This window comes from Erigeron canadensis, chromosome 1 (assembly GCF_010389155.1).
Source record: "Erigeron canadensis isolate Cc75 chromosome 1, C_canadensis_v1, whole genome shotgun sequence".
In the NCBI taxonomy this organism is placed as follows: Eukaryota; Viridiplantae; Streptophyta; class Magnoliopsida; order Asterales; family Asteraceae; genus Erigeron; species Erigeron canadensis.
The window spans coordinates 2,449,966-2,475,517 of NC_057761.1; the positions used below are offsets into that span (position 1 = coordinate 2,449,966).

The following is a 25,552-nucleotide window of genomic DNA, read 5'->3' on the forward strand; positions in this document are numbered from 1 at the left end:
ACACTGATATTATGATTACATAGTACAAGAAAATTATAAAAACACCCCTTTTAACACATTCATAAAACTAGGTTACCCTTTGCTTATGAGCTAAGATGGTTCTCCTATTTAGTTAGTTTGAATCCTGCTTGACTACATACGTTTGAATAACATTTGACTATTTTATTAATGGTGTTAGGTTTAAAGTTAGAAATAAGTTTTGAAATCCATATTTTTATAAAGCATGGTGTTACATGTTTTAAATAAGAAAAATGATAATGACAGCCCTAAGGGTTGTCATTAAGAGCTTATTACATGCATAAAAAGTAGTACATTATATATAAAAACCGCCCCCCAGAATTTTCGTATAACAAAGTACGTAAATATTTAATGCACCAAACTAGTTAATACTGACAGCCTTAGGACTGTTATTAACAAAACTCTTTAATTAACACCAACTCACCAAGTTGGCAACCTTTCAACCCGTTTGACATAAGTGACCCGAAAATGGCCCAACAACCCGATAACCCGTTATTACTTTGTTAGGTTTAGGTTGGTTTTTTGTCACGCATGTTAATTAGGTAGGCAAGTTGACAAGTTGGTTGGTTAGTAATTGTTATATTAAGTTAAAACAAATAATAAAATTTTGATTATTGGATCATCTAAAAATAAAAAACTGATACATTAGGATTTACAAAGTACACGAAGATTCTCAAACACCTGCCTATAAACAATATATAAACTAATGTATCGGTAACGAAACCAAAATATATAAGTTATCGACATCAAACAGTTATACAAAATTCATTAATTAAATAAATGATTATTTTATTTATTTTACGTAATATTCGAACAAATATTTTGTTATATACATTTGTTTTAGGTTTTATTCAGAATATGATTGTTTTAAAAGAGAATCATCATTGTTTTAGTGATATCCATCTACATATTAGTTGGAAAACTTTTATATATATATATATCTATATATTCCACCCAATTCCAAAACTGAAATTTTTGTGTATTGATATTCGGTACATTTCCCAATTCCTTAATCGTAAAAGTTACGGTAAAAGTTAATTATCATTAAAGTAAAAAATAAAGCCAATGATTAGGAAAGCTCCGTTAACAACGAACATCTTTGTTTGTTTCTTAATAAAGTAAACTCCAATTTCTTCATTCTCAAAACCCTAACTTTATTATCATCTCCACTTCATTCATTCAATCACACACACACAATCGATCACAATTCAATTATTACAACAGCAAAATAATCATTTAATTACAGCAGTAAATTTCAATCTATTTAACTTTTCATGATCGAACCGTTACGCGATTAATTGATCGGTTAATTTAGTCAATTTTAGGTCTTACTTATTGTTTGATTAATTCGATGGCGGATGGAGATGAAAACGACGCCGTTTTGAGTGACGTGGACGAAGAAGATAGTCCTCCGGTACCGATTGTGATCGGAAGTGGCACGGCGTCGGTGGCGGCGGAGGTGGAGAGGCTTGCGGCGGAGGTGGAGCGGGAACGGCAAGCGAGAGAGGAGGTCGAGAAGTCGAAATCGGAGTTGCAGGTGAAGCTTGATAGATTGAAAGGTTGGGCGCATGAGATGATTAAGAAGAAAGATGAAGTTTCGAAATCGAACGAGAAGTTGACGGCGGATTTCGATGAGGTTGTGAAGGAAAGAGATGAGTTATTGAAGGAAAGGGAGGAATTTGGGAAAAAAATAGAGGAAATAATGAAGGTTAAGGATTCGTGTAGGTCGGAAATCGAAAATGCTGCACAGATGTTGGTTACTGGAATTGATAAGATTTCGGGGAAGGTTAGTAGTTATAAGAATTTTATGGCTGGTGGATTGCCGAGGTCGCAGAAGTATACTGGATTGCCTGCAGTTGCGTATGGAGTGATTAAAAGGACGAATGAGATCGTTGAGGAGCTTGTTAGGCAGATTGAGTTGACTGCCAAGGGTAGAAATGAGGCTAGGGAGCAAATGGAACAACGGAATTATGAGATTGCGATTGAGGTGTCGGAGCTTGAAGCTACGATTGGTGGGCTTAGAGATGAGGTGGGGAAGAAAGCGTCTGTTGTTGAAGAGTTGGAAAAATCGATGGAGGAGAAAGATGGGATGGTTGTGGCATTGGAAAGGGAGTTGAAGGAGAAGCAGGATTTAGTGAGTGAGTATGGGGATAAGTTGAGGGTTTTGGAGTCACGGATGGATTCTCAAAGGCCATTACTTGTTGATCAGTTAAGTTATGTATCTAAGATTCATGATCGGATATGTTGTGTGATTAAGATAATTGACGGTGATAAGAAAGAGCAGTCGGATTTATCAGATTCTATGTTTCTTCCGCAAGAAACGGATCTGGAGGAGAATATTCGTGCTTCTTTAGCTGGGTTGGAGACAATTAATGAATTGAGTGTAATGGTTATGGAGAAAACAAGGGATTTGGTTGTCGAGAGAAGTCGTGAAGTTAAAAATCTGAACGAATCAGTCACTCAGTTAGTAAAGGAGAAAGAGCATATTGGGTCGTTACTCAGGAGTGCTTTGACAAGAAGAATGTCGGCTGATCTATCTTCAAAGACCAATGAGCTGTTTAAAGTAGCAGAGAATGGATTAAGAGAATCTGGGATAAATTATGAGTTTAGCAAGCATACAGGGGATGAAAAAGTTACAGGTTCGAGTAACAAGGATGGTAATGTGGAATCAGAGGATGATGAAATATATACTTTGGTGTGTGTCTTTTGGTGATATTCACATAGATATCTCTTCTAACTTAAAGTTTCTTGACTTGAAATTCTATCTGCGTTGTGCAGGCTGGTGCTCTTGAAAACATCATAAAACAGTCTCAGCTTGAGATAATTGAACTGCAGCATACTGTTGATGAACTAAGGTATCTATAGTTTCATCTTTAATGTACCATGATGAATGATTCCTGTGTTAGTTTTTTGAAGAGTCTCTTTAGTGCTGAATGTAGATGATATATGTAAAGTGTGATTCGAATTTGTGCTACATATATCACCGATAATGGAAGTTGCTCAGATGATTGCAATTAAACAAATCCAAGTAATTTTTGGGAAATATTTTGTACCTTGGTCTTGTACGGCTGTGTGTATAATGGTATAACTGCAATGATCTGACACTCCACCTTTATGTTTGTGTGTATGTGTATATTTATGTAAGTTGCTTCAAATGTTTGCTAACTGTGGTGTATTTGGATGCTATATGTAATCAAGGGCGGAGTCAAGTTTACTCAAGGAACATGTTGAAGCCCAAGCTAAGGAGCTTTTGCAAAAGAAACAACAGGTAGAGGAACTCGAAGAAAAGGAAAGAGTGGCTAATGAAAACGTAAGTTACTGTATCCGCGTGAACAATCTAAGTTAAGAAGTTTTGCTTCAAAATTTAATGCTGTAGTTTATTTATATCTTCTTTGGTTGCTGTTGATATCTGAAGTAAATTTTGATTAATATATTGCTACTTTTATGTGTTCTAGGTTGAAGGGCTTATGATGGACATTGCTGCAGCTGAAGAGGAGATCACAAGATGGAAAGTGGCTGCACAACAAGAAGCTGCAGCAGGCAAAGCTGTGGAACAAGAGTATATAGCACAGGTATACTCACTCAAAGTCGTTTATTCTTAAGATTATGAGATATACACAGGTGATCATGCACTGAATAGTATTAGTTATTCCTGCGTATACATACATAGATGAGTTATGGTGATCAAGGGGAAAATTTAGTCCCATGCATCAATCTAGCTTGCATGTCACTCAGAAACCTAGTGCAATGACTACTGGAAATCCATTAAATAGCTCCATTCTGCAGTTTGGACCGTAACTTAATTTTGGGAATTAGTTTGTTTAGAAAGAAAACATGATAATAAATAATCGATCCTCAGCCTATTTTCTGATACTTGATTTCAATGGAGAATTTGTTGAATTTTATCTGTAGGTGCTGGTAGTTAATGTGCTATTTATTGTTCAACTAAATCATTTAGAAGCCTAGCTATCAATTCGTAAGTTGATTTGAAAATCACACATATTTCTGTAGATGTTAGTAGTTAATGTCCTAGTAATTGTTCGACTAAGTCATTTAGAAGTATAGCTATAGATTCGTAAGTTGATTTGCAAATCACACACATTTCATGGATTGCGGATCGACATACATAACCAAAGCAGGCATACTAATGATAGTATGATTGAATCATAACTATATTGTGCCTGCTTTGGTTATGAGCACGCTGTCTTTTCCTATGAGCCATTCATGATGACACTAGATGCTAAAACCTTTTTCTTCATTTGTTTGTGTTTAAATAAGTTTTGGTTTAATGGAAGATGGGACACCACAAGATAGAACTTGTCGCAAAGTTATAAGAAATTAAAATGATTTCGTTTGTTATTAAGCAGCTAAGCTGAGTCCCATATTTAGATAGCACATATTCTAAATATTCCAGATTAATCCTCATATTTTGGAGTAAGGATTAAGTGTGGCTCTACCTATTTACCCATTAGCTTGATCATTACATATTATCTTTGATTTGATCTATGAGATTCCCATAATTTGTTAATTTTAAGAGCAGTTTTCATGTATATTTTACCAAGTCAAATGCTATATATATTATAATGTTTGAATAAACGATTCTACTTATTATTATTTGATATTTTTGGGTGAAGGGTTTATACATTTGGTTAATGTAATTAATGTCAGACAAAAGTTACATATTGGAACATGTGTTAATGGATTATTTTAATGGACCACTCACAAGACATGCCTTGCGAACCACTAAGTATTAATGGACCTAGATACCTACCAATCTAATCAAGACGTAAGCTTTTGTGATAATGGCACTGGAGTGTAACCAACTATGCTAAAATAGTTATGTTGTGTAGTGACCTACTCGGGCATTCAATTAAAGTAAGAACCTATGTGTGTTGTTCAAACAATGTAAAATATTTAAGGACCTTAGATTGTTTAAACAAAAAAATACATAGGTCATTACATTAATTGACCCAAATAAAAAGGTCCTTACATTGATTGCACAAAATTCAAAGTTACTTACATTGATTGAACACCCGAGTAGGTCACTATACTATATAACCATTTTGGCATATTTGGTTACACTTGATGGCATTATCTCTAAGCTTTTCAAAAAGATTATTTTAATTGCTTGCAAGTTTCGGAAGTTTCATATATGCGATGACAATCAGATTACCAATTATATATTTTCCTTGTATTCAATTATAATTTATGAGATATTCGCAGTTTCAATTCAATTTCATAGGACATCTCTCAGTTTTCGCAAGAATGCATATTTAGACCTTTTACATATCATTTTCCAAAAACATGAAGAATCTTCCAAACACCCATACAAAATGCCTTTCTAGTTATTCTAAAAATTATTAGCTCCTCGAAACTAAAACTGTCAAACATTCGAACAACTGATTATCTTCTGCAGTAGCACATCCAAACTCTATCTTTTGTAGCCTGCTTTATAACTGGTTGATTTTAATACACATTATTACATAATCGGTGATGAAATGCGCACTTAAACACCCCGTTAAATAATTTCCTAAAATATCTGCAGGTATCAACCATACGCCAAGAACTGGAAGAAGCAAAACAGGCTGTGATAGAATCAGAAAAAAAGCTGAAATTCAAAGAGGAAACTGCTGCGGCTGCCATGGCTGCTAGAGACGCAGCTGAGTCATCATTGAAATTGGCAGACACGAGGGCTAGTCGTTTGAGGGAAAGAGTGGAAGAGTTGACTAGTCAACTTGAACAACTCGACTCACGGAAAATCTTGAGCAACAGAAACCGGCCTCGATACATGTGCTGGCCTTGGCAATTGCTTGGTCTGGATCCTATAGGACCCCGCCAGCCAGACACACATCCAAGTAGTTCTAATGAAATGGAGCTTTCTGAACCTCTTCTCTAATATAGTTTGTGCTTCTGGTCTTTTTTTTGGGGGGTGAATCGTGTAAAAATGGTAACATAGGTTGGTTCCTTCTCTATTTAGGGGAATATTGTCTACCTAAAAAAAGGACCTAACATACATGTTCGTGTTAAAAATGATCCGACTTTCAAAATTTTGGATTCGGATTTGGGAATGCTTACATGGTTAAATATGACGGACGACGTGGCATGTCGATGGTTTTGAAATTTTGACCATGTCGACTCTTTTTTTATGGTGTTAAAAGCCTATTTACTTGGAAGGTTAACTCGCATGTAAACCATTTGAAAGCGGAATCCTTTTTATATGTAAAGAATGACATATTCCCCTGCATAGAACTGGCCAAAATATGCTGTTTATCAACCACAATTCACCCTCTATTTCTCCATACACTAAAAATGATAGAGTTTTACAAATTTTCAGAGGCTTCCTTGTAGACAGTATTTACTGTTGTGAATTTATTGTACAGTATACAAAAAGTCGAATGTTGAATAGTACTGGTTTTGTGACCAGATTTCAGACAGAAGTGTGTGATTTTAGGTGTTTTTCTCTGTATCAAAGATAACATCTCATATAACACCATTTGTAAATGACTTGGAATTGAATCAACTTATATGAAGTTATTTGTGCCTGTGTTATATATAGCAGCTTTTTTAAACTCATTTTTTTCTCGCTATATTGTGGGGAGATCCTTTAATTAGTACCAGAACTTCAACAGAAGTGTGTTAATTTATTGTACTGTACATATTTTATTTTAAGCCTGATAAATAACAAATGCATTGATTTTAAAAATTGTTCACAGATAAATACGTTCAGTATCTACATTTCATTGTCAGAACTCAGAAGTGTGGTTGCCATTTTATTTGCAAACTTAGAGCACTATGTATTTTTTTTTTGTATAAAAACAATTTTGTTTAAATAATTTATATTTATATTTTAATTTATTTTAATAAAAAGCCAGTTTTCACGAACAAGTTCTAAGAAATGTACTGCATCTGTTTCAGATAGAAGACTAAAATGAGACAACTTCTAAGAACTCTGAATAAAAATAACAATCCTCTAAAGCCTCATTTAGCAGGAGGCTTTTACCCATACAGCATTCATAAACCAAAAATACATCATGGGGTTCACCTTTTAAGCACAAAGAAGACCTAGTACAATTAATCGATGCTATTCGAACTCATGAGCGGCAGATTAAATCTCAGAAACTTTAGAAGATCAAACGTAATGGTAAAGTACTTCCAAGTGCTATTCCCTCCAAATGATTTTATCAACATTTTTATAACTCGTATCTTTTGACTTTTGTTTTCGGAATCTGCAGATGACTGTCAAATATGATGATCCAAGATAACTTCCTACTTGAAAGTCTTATAAAGCATAGCCTTAAATACTACGGGTATTCAACTTGCTTTGTATATTAATTTATGTGTGTTCTTAAAGACAGAACTTTGTTAATAACAATATAACATCCCTAAGCTCATAGAGTCTTCCTTGATACTGATAGAGGTTCCGGCATTCTGTACATGAAGCAGCAAGCAATTAGCTCCTTCAAAGATTGATTGTCTTGCTAAGGCGCTTGGTTTGGATTTTCCCGGGTGGGGGCTGATTATTAAAATGTTGGAACCTTATGAAGCAAGGATAAGGACAGTGGCAAATAAGGGGTTATAAGGGGGTTGCGGCGGAACCATTAAAGACGGTAACTGGATCGGAGATAGTCTAAGCAATCATTTCATGAAGAATTCTCTTCTCCTGAACATTTTTTAGAAAGAAAAAAACCCTTAATGAGCACCTGATGCATACTAAAAATAGTCAAGACTTGTAATGCTGTTCAAAAACGGATAGTCAGATCGGATACATCAAAACATAGCAGGGACAAGTTATAAGATCTGGATAGCAACTACCTAAAAGAACATTCTGTCGTTGAACTGGATTTAAAACTTAAAGTCATATTCATTAGCCTAACTTAAAGTAGATACATCTATGGCCAAATTTTGGATATCCTGGATCTAATCTAGTAATCTGGACATTGTATAAACACATGCACAATAAACTTTTAATAAAAAAATGCCTAACACCATCCTAGCATGAGACTAAAGATATTTGAACTTGAGTATAGTCAGTTACAGCTAGACCTATCCTCTGTGCCAAAATGTTTTATGACTAGCCTTGATTCAATTACAAGCATGAACTACTGACTCTTGAATTTTAACTTTCATTTCTATCCTGAAGACAAAAACTACATATATAAGTTGCAAACAAAGAGTTGATAGATGAAGTTATAACCTGGATGCTTTGGTATGCAGTTTAAAGTTCAATGAAAAGATAACGGTCGCACCAAAGCCGACTCCAGAGAGGGAATGTATGCTGATGGTTAACCACTCATTAGAAAGCTTGTATCATATTATAATATATTTCAACCTGGCATTTCATGTAAATGATTAACGTGATCTAATATCTAAAATTGGCATGTAAATTGATGGATCCAAGATAACTAAATGTCTAAATATACACAAACCTTTTTCTGTAACTATGCCAGGTGCATCTTCCGAATGGATTGCATTAATAAGAGTCTCTGAAATATCTCTATCAAGAGTAAAACCCTTATCCATCATCTGGTCCCATACCATACAAGCCAACGAGAGCTTCTTTTCGAATACAAGTCCCCCAATAATCAGTTTATAGGTCACTTCATCTGGATACAAACCTTCAGTTTTCATCTGCTCAAAAAGATTCATGGCTTCACTAACCCTAGAAGCCTTACAAAATCCACTAATAATAGCATTGTAAGAGATAACATCCGGAGCGATTTTCTGCTCTACCATATCACAAAAGATGGTATGAGCCATCGATATGTTTCCTGTTTTACACATATGATCAACAATAGTTGTATACAATACACGATCAGGTACCAAACCCATCTCTGTCATCTTGTCCAGAAGCGTTTTTGCCATATTTGAATTACCGTCATTAAGAAAAGCTTTTATAAGGATGGTAAATGTAACAATATCAGGAAGAATACCTTGGTGACCCATTTCTTCATATAATTCGTACGCCCCTTTTACCCGAGAACCCTTGCAGAGTGCTCTAATTATTGTGTTATATGATACAACATCAACCACACCTTTCATTTCCATCTTTCTTACCATTAATCTATATGCCTTTTCAATAAGATTAGCCTTACAGAAACCTTTAATAACTTGGTTATAACTATAACTATCCGGTTTCAATCCATTCCGTTCCATTACACGAATCAGCTTTTCAGCTTCATCCAACATCACCTTGTCACAACAATAATTCAACAACACATTATAAGTAACCAAATCAGGCGGGCACCCATTCTTTCTCATAAAGCTCATAATGGATTGTGCTTTATCAAGCCGATTAGCTTTACAAAACCCACAAATAAGAACATTATAAACCGTCGTACTAAAATCAAGTTTCATCACACCTACTGTCAACTCATAAGCCAAATCAACTTTCCCAACACCACATAACCCCAATACAAGCGCTCTACAAGCATTAGCATCGGGTCTCAAACCTTTCACAAACATCATTTGCCACATTTCAACAGCCTCGTCAACTCTCCCAGCTTGCATTAACCCACTAATAACCGTAGTATAACTAACGACATCCGGCATTCTCCCATTCTCAGGCATACTGTGCAACACTTTCAAAGCGATATCTACCAAACACTCGGAACACAAAACATTCAAATACATATTATACGCCCACATATCGGGAACAACACCTAACCTATCCATATCACTAAAAAGCTTATTAATTAATGTTAAGTCTTTAACTTTACATAAACCACAGATAAACCTCGAATAAGTAAACGAATTTAACGAATACCCTTTTGTAAACATGGTATCATAATACAATTCAACCAACTCAAAACGAGAATGGGCAACTAAAACACCAATAATACGGTTATAATCGATGCTAAAAACTCTGCAATTTGAGTGAGACATTTCATCAAACACTTGGAGTGCTTTATCAATAAGACCAGTTTTAACGTAGTTAGAAATAAGGGAGCGATATATGAGCCTAGTTTTACCAAGAGCTCCTCTAAACATATCCAACTGGGTATCTCAAGATATACATATCATCAACACCCAGATTAAATTTATAGCTTAATTTTAAGAAAACATGAAAAAGATCAAAGCTTGATAGATTTTGAAGTGTGGAAAGAAAGGATTTTGTAATGTGGGGTTTAGCGGATTGACTATAGATACAAATGTATAGATACAGAGGAAGGTGATGGTCGGCCGCGAAAGCAGACGGCGAACTTGAGAGAGAGAGAGGGGGGGAGAGAAGAGAGATGTGGATGGACTTTAGGGCCTGAGTCCAGTTATTTGAAATTGTTTGGGTTATGAAATATGGGCTTCTTTGTGTTTTTACTTTTTAGGCCTTTTTCATATATCTTGATTTATATTTAAACATTTTTTTTTCAAACGAGTCAGAGATTAGTAGTTTTTTCGAAATACCACATTAGCATCTAATTGAAAAATATGTGAAGCTCCAACTATGTATGGGATTCGAAGCTTAGTGGATTTCTTCAACGTCAAATATTTTACCAATGAGCCACCAACCATTGACATTTTTACGTATTCTTTATTTTTCTTGGAAGACTTAAAAATATCCACAATGAGTGATGATTAATGATTTCTCGAAGAAAAATCATTTATGGTCTAGATTAAATATAAAATAAAGCTTGTAAATTTCAGTTAGTATGTGACAAAGGGTGATAGTGGCTAACATTGTCGGTTTTGTATTGTCTATCTAACACATCGTCACATCTCCATTTTGTTAGCATAATTTAAGAGACCCGTGCGGCCCGCCTCTTGGAGGCCAAGGTTTAATCATTGAGGCAAACGAACTCTACCAATAATTTCTTCGTCGTGTCTACAAACAGACTGTTTATTGGGTTTTCTCCACATCAGGGGGTAACTTCGGCGCTAAGGGTTCTGGGGGCTGTACCTAAGCAGTGAACTTTTGTCAATGGGTCACTCTATAAAAAAAATATTAAAGATTATGTGAGTTGGCTGTTCATAGAAAAAGAAAATTAAGGCCATTCCCAAACTAAATTTTTGAGCGTGTTCTCGGAACACAAGGTTGACATACTTTTTTTGAGTTATTCTTTCTGAGAAAGAGACATTTTCTGGGAAGAAAATGTGTGAAAGAAAGAGGGTGAGGTTGGGGTCGGGTCGGGTCTTTAGTATTTCGGCCAATGATACAACAAAATGTGTTTGTTTGTTTTTCTTTTTATATTAATCTTATAAATATAAAAAGGATGATTAATAGTGATATTTTCTGAATATAAAGTGGAAAAAAAAAAGATAATATGACGCTAATATGTCATTGAGAATAAAGTGAAAAAATAGTATGATTGGGTAAGACCTAACAAGGAACAACAACAAAAAAGTCAAACTTTTTTAGTATTGGCTTCTGAGGTTGATTGGATAAACAAACTTATGGTACCATGATTGTTATATATTTTAGTGTAATTGAAAAAACTTGTTTGATCGTTGTCGTTATAATAAGAAATCATATAGGTTTTAGGTGCAAAGTGCACGATTAATTGAATTTATTATGATCTTAGGGGAAAACGGGGGTCGGGGCAGCGCCCCTTTACGGGCGGGGTCCAAGGGGCAATAATCCCTGGCTTATATTTCCATTAAGTTGTTATGGTCAAAATCTCTCCAAAAATAAATTTTTAAAACTTAAGAAGTACTAAATTTGACAACTTGAAAACCTATTATATTAACGGCCTAAAAGGCTGTTTATGGGCCTAAGGCATATATCACCTCATCTTTTTCATTGACGATCATATTCTTTTTCTCTAGTTCTTCTCTTAAATAAAACACACAAAACATTCTCAATCTCTGGTTGTACGTTATTGAATACTTTAGGGTGAACCACCAACTTAATTCTATATGAAAGCAACAACCTTCAGAAATTTCTGATCTGGTTTTTATTCTTGTTTACTGAATTTCTGCAACAATGATAGTGAAAATTGTGAGTTTTGTCTTAAAAGAGATGTTAAAGTAAACTAGGACAGGGTAAATCACTTTATCTTTATTCTTTTTCCCAACTTCATATGCATTACACCTACAATTTATGAATAGATATTTTTATTAGTTGTTTTGTACAAATGACTGGTTTTTTCATCTAGACACAAAACAAATTAAAAGATAATATCTCTCCACAAAAGTCAAACATTTGGTTGTGTATTGGAAAAAAGAAAGTGTAGGCTCAGCTCTACATTAAATATATCATTGCATATTAATGTCTAATGAAATTTCCTCCATACTTTCGAGAAATTAAATGTGAAATGACTTGGTTGAAAATTCGGACAATATGTAATATCTTCGAACTACAACATGTCCAATTCTTGTTGATGAATTTCTTTCATTCTGCTGATTAATTACTTCAACCACCGCATCTATCTTTTATTCTTTGAACCATTCCAAACACATAACAACAACAACAACAATAAGAATGGCATCTTCATCTTCATCATCTTCTGAGAGTTGGAAGTATGATGTGTTTCTCAATTTTAGAGGTGAAGATACTCGCAAGACCTTTGTTGACCATCTCTACTATGCTCTTCAACAACATGGAATCCTTACTTACAAGGATGATTTTAAACTTTCACTGGGTGATACCATTGGTCCATCCCTTATGAAAGCTATAGAAACATCCAAGATTTTAGTCGTAATATTTTCTGAAAACTATGTCGATTCTTCGTGGTGTTTGAATGAGCTTGTACATATTATGAAATGCAAAAATAGTGAGATAGGGCAACTTGTTATGCCCATATTCTATCATGTGGAACCCTCTGAAGTTAGAAATCAAAAGAGGAAATACGGAGAAGCATTTGCCAAACACGAGTTGTCAGAAATCAACAATAACAAAGTTGAATCATGGAAAAAAGCACTTGTTGATGCAACTAATATTGCTGGATTGGAAACCAAGCACGTCGCCAATGGGTAATCTTTTCTTCATTGTGTTTGTGTAAATCACTTCTTATTAAACTATGTTATGAATGTGAAATTACACTTCCAATGTACGTGCAGGCATGAAGCAAGATGTATCCAAGAGATTGTTGGTTCCATTTTAGATAAGTTGTCATCTTCAGATTCAACAGACGAGGATGAAAACCTCATTGGAATGGGTATACGATTGAAACAGTTGAAATCACTATCAAGAATTGGGTGGGGTGGTGTGCGGATGGTTGGGATATGGGGGCTTGGAGGTGCTGGTAAGACCACTCTTGCTACTTGTCTTTATAGGAAATTTTCTCACGAATTTGATGGTTGTTGCTTTGTTGGCGATATATGAGACAAAACCAAACAATATGGTTTACAAAGTTTGCAGGAAAAGATTCTCTCAACTGTTTTTGATAAACAAATGCAAGTTGAGAGTGTTGAATTAGGAAAGTATAAAATTAAACAAATGTTATGTCATAGAAAAGTACTGATTGTTCTTGACGATGTCGATCATCTTGACCAACTCGAAGCATTAGCTGGATGTCAAAATTGGTTTGGTGATGGGAGTCGCTTAATAATTACAACTAGGGATCAACATTTGCTAAAAACTCACAAATTTGTAGACGCAGTCTATGCAATTAGTTTATTGTCGCATCAAGAAGCTGTTCAACTCTTTAATAAGCGTGCATATAATGAGAATACACCTGTAGAAGATTATATGATGCTTTCACAACATATTGTTACTTATGCTGCTCGGCTCCCCTTAGCCCTGATCGTTTTGGGTTCTTTTTTGTATGATAAAGACAAGGATGAGTGGCTAAGTACATTGGATAGACTAAAATATTTTCCAGAAATGGGTATTGTAGAAAAGCTCAAAATCAGCTATGATGGACTTAAAGATGTGGAAAAAGAGTTATTTTTGGATATTGCATGTTTCCACGGGGGGGAGATAAAAAATGAGGCAATGGAGATACTTGATGCATGTGGTTTATACCCAGCTATAGGGGTAAAGGTGCTGATACAAAAGGCTCTCATCACTGTAAAGTATGGTGCCTTTCATATGCATGATCTTGTTCAAGAAATGGCACATTACATTGTTAGAGGGCAATATCCCAAAAATCCTGAAAAATATAGTAGGGTTTGGAGAAAAGAAGATGTTGAAGATATATGTTCCACAAATGCAACAATGGTAACTATTACATTAGCTCTTAAAGATGCATACTGAATGATACATACACATATCGATGAGTCTTCAAACCCATCTTTATTTTCCCTTTATTGCACACACATATCGATAAGACTTCAAACCCATCTTAATTTTCCCTTTATTGCAGGAAAATGATACGATTGAAGCCATACAATGTTATCATGATGACTATGATGATGGGAATTATCTTCCATTCAACTTCATTATGCATGTTTCAAACATGAAGAGACTAAGATTTCTTAAGGTTACTACTTCTTTGTTTGATGATGGGCCTAGTTTTCTTTCAAATGAGTTGAGGTATATAGAATGGGATGGTTATCCTTCAAGTCTATTCCCTGAAACTTTTCAACCAAGGAAGCTTATTGTTTTAAAAATGACTAGAAGCTTGCAAAAAGAACTTTGGAAGGGTTATAAGGTACTTAAGTTGTTCCTTTCATATTCATAAAAGGTAGTGCATATGATCCATGGTTCAATGTTTTTTTTTATATATGTTAACAAATTCGTTATATATAACAACATAGTACAACGTTTTACACTCTATTAGGTTTCCCTTCACAAAATAATTAGAGGGACAAATCAAACATCCAATAAAAAACTACTTAGCAGTAGCATATATATATATATATATAGGGTGGTTTTGCAATGAGAACACCTTTAAAATGAGAACAACGTGAGAACACTCAAAAACTTTATTTTAAGGGTGTTCTCACTAGATTTGAACACTATAATAATGTGTATACATATGTTTGTCTTTTATACCACAGAGTTGCTTTTGTAATTTGTACCATAGAATGGATGTGCTTCTGTGTCCCTCTTTTAGTAGGAACATGAATACGAAAGAGTTGCCTTTTTAGTTTTTAACCTCTATATCCTCTATTTAAAAAGTAGGTTTTACTTTACGCATGGACATCAATGTATGCGTATGGAAATGTTTTTTCATCTTTTTATAGCCATACTTATCATAAGATTAACAATACTATTGGTGAACATTTGGGTTAACTTGACTTGTGTATGCATCAGTATCTACCATGGTTGAAAGTGATGAAACTCTCTCACATGGAAGAACTAGTGAGGACACCTGATTTTGGTGGACTCCCATTTCTTCAGAAGTTGATACTAGATAGATGTGAAAGTTTAGAAGAGATTCATCAACCACTAGGATATCATTCAAGACTTCTTCGCGTATGTGTAAGAAATTGTGACAAGCTTACAAGGTTTCCGACCATTGTTGGGATGGAGAAATTGGAGATTCTTCGAATCAAAGTTTGCAATGCATTTGTTGAGTTTCCGGAAATTAAAGCAAACATGGATAGCCTGGTAAAGTTATCTTTGTATCAAGTTGGCATAGAAGACCTACCCTTAACAATCGGAGAATATTGCACCAACCTTAGCTCGCTAAAGTTGAAAGATTGTTCCAAACTAAAGAGCATAGACGGCAACTTTCATGCCTTAAAAGGTCTACAAATTTTTATATTAAAAGGTTGCCACCAATTTGAGAAGATGACAAAAGATCTATTTAATGAAAATCTAGATGGGCTTGGTTTGAGAAAGTTGGATCTGAGTTGGTGTGAATTGGAAGATGGAGAAATACCCAACGAGGTTGGTGAGTTATCTAGCTTACAAGAGCTACATCTAAGTGGGAATTGCTTTAGACGATTATATTTCAGCCTCTCAAGACTTACTCGCCTCAAACTATTTGATGTGAGTGACTGCTACTCTCTTATTGAATTGCCTGAGCTCCCATCAAGTCTAGCTATTCTCAAGGCAGACCGATGCATTTCACTTGAAGTTATCAAAGATGATGCTCATAGAAGTTGTAAATGGTTATGTCAAGTATCAATACTACGGGGAAAGTATATAAGTGGTGGGGAGAGATTATTAGAGTCTATGCTTGAGGTATATATTTGTGGTTATTAATTACGCTATAAAGTTGTTTTTGAAGGTTGTCAAGCCTATGTTTGTATGTTTATACTTTTATACTAATACTAACATAGAATAAATTTTAAATAGGGAATGGCAATTGAAAGCAGATGTATGAACCTAGAACTATCAGGATCAAAGATTCCAAGGGTGTTTGAACCTGATGTGGTAAGAAGGGGGACATGTAGAAGAATGCAACTTCCGGAAAACTGGTACATTCACTTTTTGGGTTTCTTATTCTGTGTAACTTCTCATGGAAGTGATAATCTTAGTCGTCCAGTTATAAGTATGAAGCACGTGGACGAGAAGTCATCAGTGGGTGATTCTCAAGATGATGATGATGATGATGTGTATTGGGAGGAGGAGGAGACTGTTGATTATGTTGGTGATTCTCAAGATGACGATGATGATGATGATGATTGGGAGGAGGAGGAGACTGTTGATGATGTTGGTGATTCTCAAGATGTTGACGATGACGACGATGACGACGACGACGACGACGACGATGATGATGATGATGATGTGTATTGGGAGGAGGAGGAGACTGTTGATGATTCGTTACAGCACAAGGGTGATGTATTTGCCATTTAGTTTATTGAGACACACTTCATGGTGGGACCCAACGTCCCCTGCCGTTGAGGTGAAGTTTGAAGTGCCACATTTTAACAAAATTACTAGAAAGTGTGGATTGAAGCTGGTTCCCAAGGGGGTAGCTGCTCAAAGTAGTAGTGAAACAACACTCACCACCCATTCCTCGTGCCCTTCTGATGATGATGTTAAATATACATGTAAATATATTGTACATGATTCTAAGTCTAATCTCAAATTCAAATTAGGTGGAAACATGATGATATAAGTTTTTTTTATATGTTTAGATTCTACATGATATTTTATATTGTTTGCTGGTGTTATATCACCATGGCTCAGATTGGAGGGATAGTATCGATCAGTATTTTATTCATATTCATTTAATTCATATCAGAATAGTATTATAATCTTACAACAGTGACAATACTTTAGCTGTAGATTAATGCATTTTGGAAACTGCTAGCTGTAGATTTGATCAAATGGTTTTGCGGTAGTGGAATTTGATGCATGGTTGGTGGTTGTTGTTAACGATTTGTGTATAAGCCAACTAGTTTGTAGCTCGATTAATTGAACTAGTATCTGCCTATAGTGCTAGAGTGATGTTTGATCTTGGATTTCATATCAGCGAAAAAGCGATCAAAATTTGGTGGTATATACAATATGAGGCACCTGATTGACCATGGGCAGGTGGAAAAGTTGGATACACCAAACTTGGATCAATTTTTGTATCTGATATCTCTGCCACAATATATATACGTATATGTAGAAATCTGCATGCAATAGTTTGATAATGCCGATCATAAAGTGAATTTAATTAAGTGCAAAATGAGGGGAACTTGGATTTTCTCCACCAAAATGGCTGATCCTATTTCTCGTTTCATTTTTAGTGTCATAAAAATCAGAGAAATTCAGGTGGCTCACCCCTTAGGAGGACATAATGTTAATTTGACCCGACAATTTAATTATATTTGTTACTTTAAATCTTATGAAACTAGAAAATTCAATTTAGTTTTATAAAAACTAGCGTTGTACCCGCGCGATGCAGCGGGAAATAAGAAAAAAACGCCCGTGGTTTGACGGTGGTTTGTGGGGCGGCGGTGATGAAAAAGAAAAAAAAATAAGCCGGCGGCGGTGGATGGTGGTTTGATGGTGGTTTTTGGGGCGGTGGTGGATGGTGTTTATGGGGGGATAGTGTACATAGAAGGTGGATTGTGGCGGTGGATGGTGGTATTTGGGGCGGTGGTGGATGGTGTTTATGGGGGGGAGAAAATCAGAGAAGGGGGGAGGGAGAGAAAATCGGAAATCGGATGAACGTATGTGTATGTAATGAGCATGATGGAGAAAAAATAGGGTAGTGTAAATTACGAGGGCATAAACGACATTTTAAAGGTAGAGGTATTAAAAGAGGGGGTGGGGTAGTTTGCTTATTAAGGGAGTATAGATAAATAAATACATATTTAAATGTAAAAAAAAAAAAAAAGTAAAACATAATCGTCCCAAATCAAAAGAGATTATAAAATAAAAAGAAAACAAAGATGGAAATAGTTTAAATAACTTTACAAAGTTTAATATAAGTTGAAGATGAGATATGGATCAAGTATATAAAATAAAAAATAAAAAACATAAAGTGCGATGATTCGAACCCTCGCATAAGTTGTCAAAAAGCATAACAAAGTCAGCCTATCGACCGCAAACTTTATTTAATAATGAAACCTTTTTAATTAATAACAAGGCATAGAGAAAGTAATTGTTCAACTTCTAACATATATATTCATACACCTCCTTCAAATCTCATTTCATCTGCAAATCTAACTACCCCTACTTCAAAAAACACATCATCCATCTTTTTTTTTCCTTCTCTGAAATTGATATTCACCTATCTATCATCTTTTCACTATTATTATCATTTCTTGACCAGTTAAAAACGTTTTATGATCGGGCGTTGACTTTCTTGAGAAAGCAGAAAGTGAATTGAAAGAAATCATGTCAATTCATTATTCACAAAATTAAATCAAAAGCAATTTAATCAGTTTTTTTTTGCTCTTTTCTTTCCTTGATGACAGAATTTATAACAACGGCGGGAGTTACGGCAGTGGTTATTATACTTACAACAACATTATTATTGTTATTGATAGCAGCTACCAAGGTGTTTTCACGCGGTCGCTCACAAGACAGTAACGGTGGTGGTGTTGTACCCAGTGTTATCCCAGACGCATCATCAGCTTCATCTACTTGTCGGTCGTGGAAGTATGATGTGTTTCTTAGTTTTAGAGGCGAAGATACTCGCAAGACTTTTGTAGACCATCTCTACTCTGCTCTTGACCAACATGGAATACTCACTTACAAGGACGATGTGACCCACGACCGGGGTGAAACCATCGGCCGGACCAACTCTGAAAAGGGCTATCCGTAAATCACATATTGCTCTGGTTATATTCTCTGAAAAATATGCCGATTCTTCATGGTGTTTGGATGAGCTTTCATATATTATGAAGTGCAAGGAGAAGGATAGGGGCCAAATCGTTATTCCCGTATTTTATGATCTGGATCCCTCGGATGTGAGAAAACAAAAAGGAAAATTTGGTAAAGCTTTTGCCAAATTACACAAGTTGTCTAAAAACAAGAACAAAATTGAACCATGGAGAAAAGCACTTGTTGATGCAAGTAATATCGCTGGATGGGAACCCAAGCACTTCGCTAACGGGTAATCTTTTCGATCATTGTCTTTGTGTTTGTGTTAATCATTTCAACTCAATAATTATATTACGAGTGTGAAAAAATATATATTACTCATGTGTAAGCATGAAGCGAGGTGTATCCAAGAGATTGTTGATTCCATTTTAGATAAACTGTCATCATCAGATTCAATAGTTGAGGACGAAAACCTTGTTGGAATGGGAATTCGACTGGAACAGTTGAAATTACAGTTACGAATTGGGTCAGGTGGTGTGCGAACGGTTGGGATATGGGGGCTTGGAGGTGGTGGTAAGACCACTCTTGCTACTTCTCTTTACAAGAAATTTTCTCCCCATTTTGATGGCTGTTGCTTTCTTGAAAATATACGGGAAGAAACCCAAAAACATGGTTTAAAAGGTCTGCAAGAAAAAATTTTCTCTACTATATTTGGCAAACAAATGCAAGTTGAGAGTGTTGAATTAGGAACAGATAAGATTAAACAAATGTTATGTAATAGAAAAGTACTGATTGTTCTTGATGATGTTGATCATCCTGACCAACTCAAGGTGTTAGCTGGATGTCGTAAATGGTTTGGTGATGGGAGCCGCATTTTTATTACAACTAGAGATCAACATTTGCTCACATTTGTAAACGAGACCGCGGTTCGCCTATCAGTTTATTGTCACATGAAGAAGCTGCCAGTCTCTTTAAAAAGTGTGCGTATAATGCGAAAAACCCTATACAAGATTATGAGGTGCTTTCACAAGAAGTTGTTACTTATGCTGCTGGGCTTCCCTTAGCCCTGATTGTTTTAGGTTGTTTTTTGTATGACAAAGACAAGGCTGAGTGGCTTAGTGCATTGGATAGTCTAAAATTGAATCCAGAAATGGATATTCTGGAAAAGCTAAAAATCAGCTATGATGGACTTGAAGATGTGGAGAAAGAGTTATTTTTGGATATTGCATGTTTCTACAGACGATGGAATTGGATGAAGAGGAGTCCTTGCTCGAAGAGTGAATCTTTGAATTGGTGGGCGAGTGATGTTGGAATTTGTTAAAAGCATGTTGTTTGGTTGAGTAAATCTTTGCAATGCAAGGAGTGATATGAGGTTGAATCATTGTAGTTGAACAACATGAACATATCATATGTTTATGGCGTTTCTCTTGATCAAAAGTAGGTTTTGTAGCCGTGTATGAAAAAAGTTCTCTCAAAATGGGATCATTTGTAAAAATGTCTTGCGATGCATGATTCGTCATTTTGGAATTCAATGATAATGGCAGCCCAATAAACACTAGTCAGCCAACTAAATAACTCAGCCCAATTGAAAATTATTAGCCCAACAAACTTATGTAAAATTTCGGCCCACTTATAAAACCTTAGTCCAAAATGAATTCAATTGTAACTTGTATTTGACTAAAGGTAAAAGAAATACTATCACGTGAAACCTGCCAACTTAAAAGTAAATGGAATTTTGATCAATTTTGAAATGTGTGGAACAAAACACTATGCAAATGTAGACAGCTCACAACGTATCAACCCACTCAAGCTTTGACAGCACAATGAAATGAACGGTCACAATTCTCTTGACATTAAGCACGCGTGTACTATCCTTTGCTAGCACAAGTTATCTATCTTTCTCTCTCTCTCTCTCTCTCTCTCACGCGTATCTAAAGAACGTGAAACCAGTTGTACTCAACTCAAAAATATAACACGCTTTATCCTAAAAAAAAAAAAAATCATAAGACAATGTATGTATGTCTTCTCTCACATAACACATTACAAATTCACTTAAAGAGAAAACAAAATTCTTTTCTCTCTGGATCTCAAATGATTTCTCAAAAACTTTCTCCTTTTCTTAAACAACACCGCATCTTGGTAACACTCAATCAAACAGATGAACACACTAATAACTCACACAAAAACAGTAAACAATCAGCCATGGAACAAGTCAATCGATGAAGGTAGGTGTTGTTTTCATGATACCAAATGGGTTTTGCAAAGGGATGTGTTAAGTTAAATATGAGTTTTTATGAACTAATACCAGTATTCAAGCAAAAGCCGGTATTAGTGAAGAATTAATGAAATGTGAAGGAAAACCGGTATTAGTGTAGAATAAGGAACAAATGCCGGTTTTAGTAAAAGAAGAACGAATACCGGTTTTCGTAAGAAAAATTTGGCAGAGATTCGAATTGGAAAATGATGAAAATAAGAACAAATACCGGTTTTGGTGTAAACCAGGTACGTTTTTGAATATAATGAAAACCGGTTGGAATACCGGTATGAGAAAAGGATGAAACCGGTAGGAATACCGGTATTAGAACAGAAATTCAGGGAAAAGGATGAAAACCGGTAGGAATACCGGTAGGAAAACCGGTATTTCAACAGTGAAAAACTGAAAATTGCAAAAATGAAGAAAAATAGGTCCGGATTTTGCGCCTTAGGCTCTGGTACCAATTGTAAAGTATGCTAAATAGTGTAGAGAACGTTTTAGAGAAATGAAGGAAAGTAGGTATTGGAGGGAATGTAGGTATTAGAACTATGATTAATATTGTGCAAAAGGTTACAAAATGTGGAGTGGTGGAGGGTTTATATTGACCTAACAATTACACTTAGAACCCTTGCGAAATTCAATACAAGCCCTTAATTAACTGCTCAAAACAACCCTCCAACCACACTTAATAAAAAAAAAGTAAAACATAATCGTCCTAAATCAAAAGAGATTATAAAATAAAAAGAAAACAAAGATGGAAATAGTTTAAATAACTTTACAAAGTTTAATATAAGTTGAAGATGAGATATGGATCAAGTATATAAAATGAAAAATAAAAAACATAAAGTGTGATGATTCGAACCCTCGCATAAGTTGTCAAAAAGCATAACAAAGTCAGCCTATCGACCGCAAACTTTATTTAATAATGAAACCTTTTTAATAGAAAACAAGGCATCGAGAAAGTAATTGTTCAACTTCTAACATATATATTCATAGACCTCCTTCAAATCTCATTTCATCTGCAAATCTAACTACCCCTACTTCAAAAAACACATCATCCATCTTTTTTTTTCTTCTCTGAATTTGATATTCACCTATCTATCATCTTTTCACTATTATTATCATTTATCGACCAGTTAAAAACGTTTCATGATCGGGCGTTGACTTTCTTGAGAAAGCAGAAAGTGAATTGAAAGAAATCATGTCAATTCATTATTCACAAAATTAAATCAAAAGCAATTTAATCAGTTCTTTTTTGCTCTTTTCTTTCCTTGATGACAGAATTTATAACAACGACGGGAGTTACGGTAGTGGTTATTATACTTACAATAACATTATTATTGTTATTGATAGCAGCTACCAAGGTGTTTTCACGCGGTCGCTCACCAGACAGTAACGGTGGTGGTGGTGTTGTACCCAATGTTATCCCAGACGCATCATCATCAGCTTCATCTACTTGTCGGTCGTGGAAGTACGATGTGTTTCTTAGTTTTACAGGCGAAGATACTCGCAAGACTTTTGTAGACCATCTCTACTCTGCTCTTGACCAACATGGAATACTCACTTACAAGGACGATGTGACCCTCGACCAGGGTGAAACCATCGGCCAGACCAGCTCTGAAAAGGGCTATCCGTAAATCACATATTGCTCTGGTTATATTCTCTGAAAAATATGCCGATTCTTCATGGTGTTTGGATGAGCTTTCATATATTATGAAGTGTAAGGAGGAGGATAGAGGCCAAATCGTTATTCCCGTATTTTATGATCTGGATCCCTCGGATGTGAGAAAACAAAAAGGAAAATTTGGTAAAGCTTTTGCCAGATTACACAAGTTGTCTAAAAACAAGAACAAAATTGAACCATGGAGAAAAGGACTTGTTGATGCAAGTAATATCGCTGGATGGGAACCCAAGCACGTCGCCAATGGGTAAGCTTTTCGATCTTCATTGTATTTGAGTTCATACATTATTTTGAATGAGAAAGTATATTTTCAATGTTTAGGCATGAAGCAAGATGTATTTAAGAGATTGTTGATTCGATTTTAGATAAATTGTCATCCTTGGATCTAGCGGTTGAGGACGAAGAGCATGTTGGAATGGAAACTCGATTAAAAGATTTGAAATCCAAGTTAAGAATTGGATCAGGTGGTGTGGGAATGGTTGGGATATGGGGTCTCGGGGGTGGCGGTAGGACCACCCTTGCAACTTCTCTTTACATGAAACTTTGTGCTGGTTTTGATGCTTGCTGCTTTGTTGAAAATATCCGGGAGGAATGCAGACAACAGTATGGTTTAAAAAGTCTGCAAGAAAAAGTTCTCTCGACTGTTTTCAACAAAAATATTAAAGTTGAGAGTGTTGAATTAGGAAAACACAGGATTAAGAGTAATTTATGTCGTAGGAATGTGTTGATTATTCTTGATGATGTCAATCACCTCGAGCAACTAGAGGCTTTAGCTGGATGCCATAATTGGTTTGGTAATGGGAGTCGAATAATAATTACAATTAGGGATGAACAAGTGCTAAAATCCCACAGGGTAGACGAGGTTTGTCCTGTTTGTTTATTATCATATGACGAGGCTATTAAGCTCTTTAAGAGACATGCTTTTCAAGAGCATTATCCTGTAGAAGATTACAACAATCTTTCTTTACTTGTGATTTCTTATGTTAATGGCCTCCCGTTAGCAATTAAAATCTTAGGGGCTTTTCTATATGGAAAAGACAACGATGAGTGGATTAGTGCACTCGCTAGACTAAAAGAACATCCAGAAATAGATATTGTGGAAAAGCTCAAAATCAGCTACGATGGACTTAAACCTGTGGAGAAAGAGCTATTCTTGGATATTGCATGTTTCCATCGAAGAAGGAAAATAGAAGATGCAAGGGTGATGCTTGATGCTTGTGGGTTTCACCCTAGCATAGGGATAAAAGTGTTGAAACAAAAGGCTCTCATAACTGTTTCAAAGGATGGCATTTTTGATATGCATGACCTAGTTCAAGAAATGGGACACCACATTGTTAGAGGAGAACATCCCAACAATCCGGAAAAACATAGCAGGCTTTGGCGGAAGAAAGATATAAAAGACATATGTTCCATGAATGCAACAACGGTAAATATTATACTAACTTTTCAAGATTTACACTTAATGATACACACATATCGATATGAGACTTCAAATCCATCTTTATTGCAGGAAAATGATAAGATTGAAGCCATACTACGTGATTGGACTCGCATTAAATCATCCAACTTCATAATGATTGTCTCACACATGAAGAAACTAAGATGCCTTAAAGTGACTACTACTACATCGTTTGTTGAAGGGCCAAGTTTTCTTTCAGATGAGTTGAGGTATATGAATTGGACTAATTATCCTCCAAGTCCATTCCCTAAAAGTCTTCAACCAAGAAAGCTTGTTGTGTTAATAATGACATTCAGCTTGCAAAAAGAACTTTGGAAGGGTTACAAGGTACTTCAATTGTTCTTTTTATTAATACCTATTGAGTGTTTTGTAGATATATGTTATCGAAACCGTTGTACTCAACAATAGACTACAAAGTTCTACTCTCTATTAGGTTGCCCTTCACATAATAATTGAAGGGACAACACAAACCAAACATGGGAAGAAAAAAACTATTTGGCATTGCATGAGCATATATATAACTCTCTAAGCAAAATGGATAGGAAAGAGTTGCCTTTCAACCTCCACTCTTTATATAAAATGTAGGTCACTTGAGGCATGGACATTATAATATGTGTATGAGATGTACATATGTGATTAATGTATTAGAAGTTTATTTCCATCTGTTTATAGCCATACATATAATAGATTTTTGTTTTGAAAAGTTACATATAATAGATTTAACACTACTATTAGCTAATATTTGGGTTAATTTGACTTGTGTATGCACCAGTATCTACCATGTTTAAAGGAGATGGAACTCTTTGACATGAAAGCACTAGTCAGGACTCTTGATATTGGTGGACTTCAATGTCTTCATAAGTTGACACTTCATAAATGTGAAAGTTTAGAAGAGATTCATCAATCACTTGGAAATCATTCAAGTCTTATTCATGTATATGTAAGCCGCTGTGAGAAGCTTACAAGGTTTCCAACCATTGTTAAGATGGACAAACTAAAGATTCTTGAAATTTTAAAATGCAAAGCACTTATTGAGTTTCCAAAGATTGAAGCAAACCTGGATAACTTGGTGAAGTTACGTTTGTATAAAGTTGGGATACAAGTCCTGCC

The 25,552-nt window shown here is 35.3% G+C and overlaps 2 protein-coding genes and 2 pseudogenes across 2 annotated transcripts; 3 read left to right on the plus strand and 1 right to left on the minus strand.

Annotated features, from left to right (window-relative positions):
- Nucleotides 1–1,182: 1,182 nt before the first annotated feature.
- On the plus strand, nucleotides 1,183–6,567 carry LOC122584761 (myosin-10). Its single transcript, XM_043756817.1, has 5 exons — nucleotides 1,183–2,713; nucleotides 2,797–2,873; nucleotides 3,217–3,328; nucleotides 3,474–3,590; nucleotides 5,564–6,567. The coding sequence occupies exons 1-5, from the start codon at nucleotides 1,370–1,372 to the stop codon at nucleotides 5,912–5,914; spliced, it is 2,001 nt and encodes a 666-aa protein (XP_043612752.1). The 5' UTR covers nucleotides 1,183–1,369; the 3' UTR covers nucleotides 5,915–6,567.
- A 380-nt stretch (nucleotides 6,568–6,947) lies between these two features.
- Nucleotides 6,948–10,178, minus strand: LOC122584891 (pentatricopeptide repeat-containing protein At1g13040, mitochondrial). Its single transcript, XM_043756964.1, has 3 exons — nucleotides 8,445–10,178; nucleotides 8,213–8,347; nucleotides 6,948–7,678 (listed from the first exon to the last, which is right to left on the minus strand). The coding sequence occupies exons 1-2, from the start codon at nucleotides 10,003–10,005 to the stop codon at nucleotides 8,343–8,345; spliced, it is 1,566 nt and encodes a 521-aa protein (XP_043612899.1). The 5' UTR covers nucleotides 10,006–10,178; the 3' UTR covers nucleotides 6,948–7,678; nucleotides 8,213–8,342.
- Nucleotides 10,179–12,348: 2,170 nt separating this feature from the next.
- LOC122599815 lies at nucleotides 12,349–16,946 on the plus strand (annotated as a pseudogene).
- A 1,746-nt stretch (nucleotides 16,947–18,692) lies between these two features.
- Nucleotides 18,693–25,103, plus strand: LOC122585535 (annotated as a pseudogene).
- Nucleotides 25,104–25,552: the final 449 nt, after the last annotated feature.

Excerpts from the sequence above, each read along its gene's own strand:
- LOC122584761 (XM_043756817.1), top strand. The coding sequence starts at position 1,370 with ATGGCGGATGGAGATGAAAACGACGCCGTTTTGAGTGACGTGGACGAA. Across the intron at positions 2,874-3,216 it reads CATACTGTTGATGAACTAAG|GGCGGAGTCAAGTTTACTCA; the intron begins GTATCTATAGTT and ends TATGTAATCAAG. Across the intron at positions 3,591-5,563 it reads AACAAGAGTATATAGCACAG|GTATCAACCATACGCCAAGA; the intron begins GTATACTCACTC and ends AAATATCTGCAG.
- LOC122584891 (XM_043756964.1), bottom strand. The coding sequence starts at position 10,005 with ATGTTTAGAGGAGCTCTTGGTAAAACTAGGCTCATATATCGCTCCCTT.